At 46.5% G+C, this 9,711-nt stretch overlaps 2 protein-coding genes across 2 annotated transcripts in view; both read left to right on the forward strand.

Annotated features, from left to right (window-relative positions):
* LOC102253479 (U4/U6.U5 tri-snRNP-associated protein 2-like) overlaps positions 1–3,001 on the forward strand; it is a 6,402-nt gene extending 3,401 nt beyond the window's left edge. The window contains 4 exon segments of the mRNA XM_014537975.1: positions 3–109; positions 1,146–1,750; positions 2,119–2,886; positions 2,888–3,001. Of these exon segments, the coding sequence (XP_014393461.1) occupies positions 3–109; positions 1,146–1,750; positions 2,119–2,886; positions 2,888–2,944 (1,537 nt within the window). The 3' untranslated portion in view covers positions 2,945–3,001.
* A 6,541-nt stretch (positions 3,002–9,542) lies between these two features.
* NMD3 (NMD3 ribosome export adaptor) overlaps positions 9,543–9,711 on the forward strand; it is a 28,948-nt gene continuing 28,779 nt past the window's right edge. Inside the window, exon 1 of the mRNA XM_014537970.1 lies at positions 9,543–9,681. The gene's annotated coding sequence lies outside the window, so the exon portion shown is untranslated. The remainder of the gene's footprint in view (positions 9,682–9,711) is intronic.

Consider the following 9,711-nt stretch of genomic DNA (forward strand, 5'->3'; position numbering starts at 1 on the left):
AGGTCGAGTCAGCGAGTGCGCGCGAGGCCCTGGCCCGTGGTGCACGCCGGGCGGGTGAAGCGGAAGCGCGAGGCGGATGAAGACTCCGAGCCTGAGCGGGAGGTGCGAGGTAAGCCCCACTCTCTCAGGAGGGATAGGATTCCACCGTAGGAAGAGGGTGGATAGTCTTCACCGACTCCGTCCACACCTTTGGGAACCCCTGGAGCTGGATTCCCCTAGCCGAACCAGAGGGCACAGGTGACTCCTCCCCAGACACCGACACCACCATCAAGCGCGGCCCTGATGGACCCTTTGATGCAGCCCTTCAACTTGCTGACGCTTCGGGAAGCCCATCGCCAATGACGCTGCCCACTAGCCAGATCAACAAGGACAACCAAACCACCAACTTGAGGACAGCTGAAATCCCTTGACTGAAGAGGCCAGCAACCTTCTACAGGAACAAGGCTCCTTGTGCACTCCACCCACTATGTTTATAGCTATGCTCGCTATCATTGCTTGTCAGTCTTCTTCCGAGTCTTAAACAACCCAATCCGAGAGGTGGCTGCTGATTTACATGCGCTATCATTTAAAAAATAAAAAAGGGGGAAATTGCCGGAAGCCGGTCCATCCTTGCTGCTTGACAGAGTTGCTGCAGGAAAGAAACATCTGCACAGTATATGTTTCAAGGGACCTGGCGTATGTGGCATACTGTTCTTAATATGTTTGTTCCCCTTCTTGGCGCTGTGTTTTAACCAAGGTCACCTCTCCGAGAAAGGTTGTTTCCCAGGTAGGGATTTTTCCCTGAAGTTAGGGAGGGAATAAAACCCCTTAACTAAGTGCCAGGCAGGTAGTTAATCACTTTAACTACGAACAATCACGCTTAAGCTACATAATCTTTACTCCCTGGAATGGAGATAAGAAACGCCCTAACCTTTGGAATAGAAATTGATAGGATTAAAATCAACTGGTATAAATACAGATGTAACAAGACAACAGAACACAGAACTTGGCTGGAGATCCTGGCTAGAATCTGGCTAGAGAACCTGGTTAAGGCTGCTGACAACTGAACGCTGTCTCCGTGTCATTCCTTCTTCGCCGACTCCGTCCACACCTGTGGGAACCCCTGGACCTGCTGGGGTTAGACCCCAACAAAATGGAATCACACTCAAAGAATGGCCGAGTGGATTCTGAGGACCGGAGGAGCCGCCACTGCCCATACCTGGGTACCATTAACAGGAGTGTGCTGGACTTCGACTTTGAGAAACTGTGTTCCATCTTCCTCTCGCATATCAATGCATATGCCTGTCTGGTGTGTGGCAAGTACTTTCAGGGCCGGGGTTTGAAGTCTCATGCCTACATCCACAGTGTCCAGTTTAGCCACCATGTCTTCCTCAACCTCCACACCCTCAAGTTTTACTGCCTTCCAGACAACTATGAGATCATCGATTCCTCCCTGGAGGATATCACGTATGTGTTGAAGCCCACTTTCACAAAGCAGCAGATTGCAAACTTGGACAAGCAAGCCAAATTGTCCCGGGCTTATGATGGTACCACTTACCTGCCAGGTATTGTGGGCTTGAATAATATAAAGGCTAACGACTATGCCAAGGCTGTCCTTCAGGCTCTGTCTAATGTTCCTCCTCTTCGGAACTACTTCCTGGAAGAAGACAATTATAAGAACATCAAGCGTCCTCCAGGGGATATCATGTTCTTGTTGGTCCAGCGTTTTGGAGAGCTGATGAGAAAGCTCTGGAACCCTCGAAATTTCAAGGCACACGTCTCTCCCCACGAGATGCTTCAGGCTGTTGTCCTTTGCAGCAAGAAGACGTTCCAGATCGCCAAGCAAGGGGATGGAGTAGACTTTTTGTCCTGGTTTCTGAATGCTCTGCACTCAGCTCTGGGGGGCACAAAGAAGAAAAAGAAAACTATTGTGATTGATGTGTTCCAGGGGTCAATGAGGATCTTCACTAAAAAACTTCCTCATCCTGATCTGCCAGCAGAAGAAAAAGAACAGCTGCTTCATAAGGATGAGTACCAGGAGACGATGGTGGAGTCCACCTTTATGTACCTCACTCTGGACCTTCCCACCGCACCCCTCTACAAGGGATGAGAAAGCTCTGGAACCCTCAAAATTTCAAGGCACACGTCTCTCCCCACGAGATGCTTCAGGCTGTTGTCCTTTGCAGCAAGAAGACGTTCCAGATCGCCAAGCAAGGGGATGGAGTAGACTTTTTGTCCTGGTTTCTGAATGCTCTGCACTCAGCTCTGGGGGGCACAAAGAAGAAAAAGAAAACTATTGTGATTGATGTGTTCCAGGGGTCAATGAGGATCTTCACTAAAAAACTTCCTCATCCTGATCTGCCAGCAGAAGAAAAAGAACAGCTGCTTCATAAGGATGAGTACCAGGAGACGATGGTGGAGTCCACCTTTATGTACCTCACTCTGGACCTTCCCACCGCACCCCTCTACAAGGGCGAGAAGGAGCAGCTTATCATCCCCCAGGTGCCACTCTTCAACATCCTGGCCAAGTTCAACGGCATCACTGAGAAGGAATATAAGACTTACAAGGAGAACTTTCTGAAGCGCTTCCAGCTCACCAAGCTGCCTCCGTATCTAATCGTTTGTATTAAGAGATTCACTAAGAACAATTTCTTTGTGGAGAAGAACCCAAATATTGTCAACTTCCCTATTACGAATGTGGATCTGAGAGAGTGCCTGTCTGAGGAAGTGCAGGCCCTGCACAAGAACACCACCTATGACCTGATCATCAACATTGTGCACGACGGCAAGCCCTCCGAGGGCTCCTACCGGATCCACGTGCTTCATCACGGGATAGGCAAATGGTATGAATTACAAGACCTCCAGGTAACTGACATTCTTCCCCAGATGATCACACTGTCGGAGGCATACATACATTCAGATTTGGAAGAGGCGCGATGATGAGACCAACCAGCAGGGGGCTTAAAGGAGAAGCCAGCCAGGGCTTTGCTTCCAGGGGCTTTGTTGAATCCTATATAATAAAAGGCTAATATGCAAATCGATTAAACAACGGAATGACTGGTCACTATGATGTGCACTGACCACCAAGGAGGAGCTGCCCCCTGGTGGTCAGTGCATTCCCACAGGGGGGTGCCACTCAGCCAGAAGCGGGCTCACAGCACTAAGGATGTCTGACTGACAGCTTAGGCCCGTGGGGAGTGGGCATAAGCCATCAGTCAGACATCCCCCAAGGGCTCCTGGACTGCAAGAGGGTGCAGGCCAGGCTGAGGCCCCCCCCCCCACCACTGAGTGCGAACATCCCTGGGCCAGCCTAGTTTTTATGGGTGTTGGTTCACACCAGAGCATCAGAGGGCCCACCTGCCTGGGATGACTTTGATCAGTTTATTGTAGATGATGTTCTTTCTCCTTCCTGTCTAGCTCCCCTCTAGCTTCAGCAGGCCAGGACTCCTTCACAGATTATGTAATTTATTTCTGAGTAGCTACGAGTATCTGGAGGACAAGATCATTTCTTTTAAGCCTCAAAGTTTCAGGATTCTAGGAATAAGAGCATGAAGCCAGTAGCATCCTTTTTTCTTCTTGAATTTTTTTAGAAGGAATTAAATATTTTCCTGTTTGTAAAAAAAAAAAAATCTGCTAGGCTCAGATGAAAATATGGAATGTGGCAGATGAAAAACAAAGATACAATTGGTTTATTGAATAGAATCAAAAGTTGCCAACATTTCTTTGACTCTAGGACAGCGGTTCTCAACCTGTGGGTCGCGACCCCTTTGGGGGTCCAACGACCCTTTCACAGGGGTCGCCTAAGACCATCGGAAAACACATATATAATTACATATTGTTTTTGTGATTAATCACTATGCTTTAATTATGTTCAATTTGTAACAATGAAAATACATCCTGCATATCAGATATTTACATTACGATTCATAACAGTAGCAAAATTACAGTTATGAAGTAGCAACAAAAATAACTTTATGGTTGGGTGTCACCACAACATGAGGAACTGTATTAAAGGGTCGCAGCATTAAGAAGGTTGAGAACCACTGCACTATAACCTCTGAGCCTCAGTTTCTTCGTCTGTAAAGTGGGAGGGGGTAGAGTAACAGTGTCTATCTGTGCCCAGTGCCTGAAACACCTGACTGATAGGAGGAGCTCAACAAATAGTCACCTGGAAGGTGACCTGGAGTGAATACAGACTTAGACCAAGATTTTCTTGAACATTGTAAACTTAATTCATTTTAATCTCTGCATGCCCCGTGACCCTAGCACAGGACCGGCACAGGACTGGTGCGGGAGAGCACTTGCTGGGAGAGTTGGAAGCAGCCATGGATGGGCAAGTGGGCACAAAGATGTGTGCACGGGTGGGTGGATGGACAGGCATGTAGCTGGATCAATGATGGATGGAGAAGTCGGACATCTGGGTGTATAAATGTGTGCTAAGTGGGGGGAGTGGAGGGATGGTGGGTGGGTGGGGTGAGGGTAGAAGAAATAAATACGGGACACGCCCTCATTGTGATCTGTCTGCTGGAGGGCTTCAAGATGGAGTGAACCCAGAAAGCACGTATCAGCAGGCCAAGGCCCACGTGAGGCAGCAGCTCTGCCTTTACGAGTGTGTTCTCCAGGCTAACCCACACGGGGATGGTGTGGCCAGGACACAGGTGACCTGCACCACTGTGTGCAGTAATGACATGTGGAGGCGGCTTCGACTTTATCACTCCGAGCAGGAGGGAGGCCTGGACTAGGGCCTCACACCTTAGAACAGCACCTGGTGGGGGCAGGCGATTCGTCCGTAATAACAGTAGCAATATTACATTTATGAAGTAGCAACGAAAATAATTTTATGGTTGTGGGTCACCACAACATGAGGAACTGTATTAAAGGGTCGCGGCACTAGGAAGAGAACCACTGCTCTAGGACCTTAAAATCTAGTTGGGATGATAAGCTGTAAACCCATGAAGAGATAAGAAAAATCCAGGAGTTAAGTTACAATTCACATGCATTGAGGTGGCTGGAGAAGATGATCTTTAATGTCCCCTCCAGCACTAAACATCGATTATTCTGTGACAGCTGTAAGAGAAATGTCACAGGGCAGTTCATGATGAATTGCAATTCGGAGGTGCAGACACTAAGTACTGTGAGGTCGAAAAAGGGAGCGACTGCCCGGGGCTGGAATGGTTTAGGAAGACCTTTAAAAAATTCTGAGCTGGCTACAACAAAAGCCCAATTCAATTAGGAGAGCGAGAGACTGATTATAATACACATTCAGGCCAAGCTGAGGGGAATAAGAAACACAAAATACTGTAGAGAAAGAGGAAAGGAAAAGACAGTATCAGCAATTTGGTTTCTGAAACACACAAAGAATACTAAATAGTTAGCATGCTTTTCATCCTTTCAATAGATAGTTTTATTGATAGGCAACATTTATCAGCCTTGCTGAGAATCTCCTGTGAGTGAGGAATCCATTAGAAACGTGTTACAACTAATAGAAAACCTGGCCAATAGTGGCTTAAACCAATAAAGTGGCTTTTTTCTCCTTAAATAGATAGAACTCTGAAGTGGACGGCTCTTTCTAGCTCTCTGTGACATCATCACAATGGCATTTGCCTTTATTGCTCGTTGCCTGTAGTCAGGAGGTGGCTGCTGTACCTCCAAGTATCACATTTGCATTCCAGACAGGAAGCAGACAAAAGGCAAAGGAGCAAAGAGTGAGAGCAAAATGGCATACCCACCTAGTCTGTGCCCTTTTGTTCAGAAAGCTAAAGTTTTCCTGGAAGATTGCCCAATATGCTTCCCATTTTAACCTGCTGCCGAGGAGACTGCGAAGTGTAATGTGGATGGGGTTAACCAGCCAACCAAGGGTGAAGACCAAAGTGTTGAAGCCTTGTGAAAAAAATTACAAAAGATAAAACCAGGGAGTTGCTTTCCTTAAACAGGAAACTTTACCCTACATCTGAAAAAATCAAACTTTTAAAAAGTTTTTGATAATTGTAGATTCACGTGCCGTTGTAAGAAACAAAACAGAGAGATTCCTGAACACTTTAACCTGTTCCCCCCCAAAGACAACATCTTGTACAGCAATAATACAAGATCACAACTGGGATTTTGACATGGATACAGTCAAAATACAGAACATTTCCATCAGCACTAGGATCCTTCATGTTGTCTTTGTATAGCTACAATGAATTCTTTCCTGCCCTTCGCCTCTTTCTTCATTTGTGGCAACCATTAATCCATTCTCCAGCTCTTTAATTTTGTCATTTCAAGAATCCTGTATAATAAAAGACCAGTGACCGAAATGGCAGAATGACCAGAGACCAGAACGACTGCAGCCCCTCGCCCTGGCATGCCCCGCCCCCCAGCGGGGACCCCTACCCCAATCCGGGGCCCCCATCAAGGCAGGGCTGGCTGGTCCCCACCCGTGCACCGAGCCTCTACCCTATATAATAAAGAGGTAATATGCAAATTGACCATCACACCATCGCACAAGAGGGTCGCCCCCACAGGGATCGGGCCTAAACTGGCAGTCGGACATCCCCCTAGGGGTCCCAGATTGGATAGAGTGCAGGCTGGGCTGAGGGACCCCCCCCCCCCTTGCACGAATTTCGTGTACTGGGCCTCTAGTCCTATATAACAAAAGGGTAATATGCAAATTGACCCTAACAGCAGAACAACCAGAACGACCACTCAACCAGTCACTATGAGGTGCACTGACCACCTCTCAGTCCCTTTCCCTGGCCGTCAGGCTCCGATCGCCCGATGGCGAATAGGGAACCAGACTAGTATCTTGGGTGGTGCCAGGCCAAGGCCCCCACCTTACCACTCGCCCCACACACAGAGGACAACCCATGGTGGGGGCGGGGCCAGCGAGCGGGCGGAACGGCCAACCTCTCAGTCCCTCCCCCCAGCCAACAGCCTTCAATCACCCAATGGCAAACGGGGAATCAGGGGTGGGTGGCGGGGGACGCGGGCGGTGCCAGGTACAGAGTTAGACAAACTATAGTTCAGCTCCTGGTCCTGCACTCACTTGCTGCAGAACTCTCAGCAAAGCACCCAGTCTTTCGGAATATCAGCCTCACCTGTAAAATGTAAGCTCCATGAGGGCAGGGACCAAGTCTGTGTTGTTCACTGTTGTACATCCAGTGCCTAACAAACCTGGCACTGTGGCTCTTGGTGCCACATCAAATAGGGTATTGAAGGAGTATCTTGAGAAAGAAAAAAAGAGCTGCCTTGGACATTCAGAGGCTGGCCTGAACTCACAGGTAGACCATATTACTCTCCTGCTGGGCATAAAAAATGTCATAGAATACCAACCTCAGACAAGGTTACTCCGAGACCATGATAAAACAAGACAAAGCAAAGCCACTGCATAATTTTGTCTGAGCATAAGTAAATACAAGGTCACTGTGCTACTCACACAATTCCAGACACTTACTCCCTCTTTTGGCCAAAAGGAGTGACTGCTACTTCTTTACCAATTGCAGCTTTATCCTTTTGCCTCTCTTCCTATTCACAAGATTTATTGAGATTTCCAATAATAGAACTGTCCCTGCTTTCTGACTACATCTAATCTACAGCAAATTCTTGCTTTCTTAGACTTTCTCTAAGTCACCCTGCCAAACCTATGATAATTTTTTTTCTACCAGCCTCTTACTAAAACACTCCAGGATTACTCATGGTCTGTTTGCACTTACTTCAATGAATAATAAACACAATCTGTTTAACTAGTAGTCTTTCTAGTGGTATTTGACTTAAGGGAAATGACAATGTGAATGAAAAAAATAAATAAGAAGAACACTGTCTCTTGTGAGTTTTTATCAAATGGATAATTAATTTGCCAAGATACACTGAGGGTGTGTTTTGTGTCAGGCATTGTGTTAGGTTCAGTGAATAATGGAGGGAACAAGACTCAGCCTGCTCTCTGGTAGTTTGAGCCTGTGGAACATGCAGAATAGAACCTGTATGATCCAATTTAATGTTGCCAGCACTACTATAGAAGCATATGCCACCTATCAAGATGTTATACAACCATATGTAAAGGAGGAGGAGCATCTATTTTTAGACCTATAATCTCCCGAACTGTAAGATAATAAAGTTGTGTTGTTTTAAGCCACAAAATTTGTGATATTTGTTATGGCAGCAATAGGAAATGAACATAGGATGCTCGAGCTTAATCTTTAAGGTGGAGTGTCCCAGGCATAAACAAAGTAGACCAGTTCTTGTGATGAGCTTCTTGTGGGCTCTGTGCTTAGAAATGTGACAGGATTTATCAGGGTCAGATCCTGAAAGGTCTTTCTACGCAGAAAATTGGAAATAATTCAGGAGGTGATCAGAGACCACTGGAGGACTAACAGCAGGGAAGTGTGACAAAATCAGATTTGCACTTTAGAAGGATGGATTGGAGTCTGTAGACCAGTTCTTGTGAGGAGCTTCTTGTGGGCTGTGTGCTTAGAAATGTGACAGGATTTATCGGGGTCAGATCCTGAAAGGTCTTTCTACGCAGAAAATTGGAAATAATTCAAGAGGTGATCAGAGACCACTGGAGGACTAACAGCAGGGAAGTGTGACAAAATCAGATTTGCACTTTAGAAGGATGGATTGGAGTCTGGAAAAAAAATAATGAATTGTAGACTTCTTAAGTACCCTGGGCAAGAAATGACGAGAGAACTTCTTTGATCACCTGCTGTAAGATGATCTTGCTTTTTCCTTGAAATTTGGGTGAGAACACTTGGAAAAAATATGAATGTGCTCTTCAAATATTTGAAATTCTGTCATGGGAAAGAGTGGATAGACATGGTCTGTTCTGCTCTATGCTCAAGGTATAAAGTTATAAGGAAACATTAAGTGCACTATTAGGAAGTGCATTCTCATAATTAGAGTGGCCTAAAAACAGCATAGACTTCTCAATTATTCCTTACATTTTTCCTCTCATCTGTTCAACAAATATCCATTTGAGCATTTAGGACAGGGATGGCGAACCTATGACACGCGTGTCAGAGGTGACGCGAACTCATTTTTTGGTTGATTTTTCTTTGTTAAGTGGCATTTAAATATATAAAATAAATATCAAAATAATAAGTCTTTGTTTTACTATGGTTGCAAATATGTTGCAAATATCAAAAAAAAATTTCTATTGACATGCTACCAGAGTTAAGTTAGGGTTTTTCAAAATGCTGACACGCCGAGCTCAAAAGGTTCGCCATCACTGGCTTAGGATCAGGTAGGCATTAGGCTTATGGTGGTGAACACAATAAACAAAGGCACTGCCCTCCATGGAGTTTGATTTCTTTGTGTAATGTGACATTGTTTACAGATAGCTTTTATATAATCATTTCACCAAGAAGCAAGCTCCCAATCCGGATATCTGAAAAGTGGGCCAGGTTGAGTTGGAGTTAACTGGGGCCCAAGAAAATCGGTCAGGAAGATACCCCAACAGGAGAGTTGGAAAGTAGGTCTAAGTCTCAAGCATCTGTGGACGGTGCAACCCGGCCTTTCCTCCAGGATCCTCGCAGCTGCCCCGCCCCCGCCCCGGCTCTCGCCCCGCCCCACCTGCCCTTTAACTCCCAACTCTCGGCCGCGAGACTTGGATCCGTCTGTCGCGAGATCTTCACTGTACCGGCGGTTCGCGGTGGCCGTTGGGGTGGGTGGCGGGTCTTAGTTCTGTTGCGACTTTTGAGACGTTTGGGTCCTGCCCGTAGGAACTAAGTAGGTTCTGGGGGCCGAGTCCCAGGCTTT

The sequence above is a fragment of the Myotis brandtii genome, unplaced genomic scaffold (genome assembly GCF_000412655.1).
Source record: "Myotis brandtii unplaced genomic scaffold, ASM41265v1 scaffold186, whole genome shotgun sequence".
NCBI lineage: Eukaryota > Metazoa > Chordata > Mammalia > Chiroptera > Vespertilionidae > Myotis > Myotis brandtii.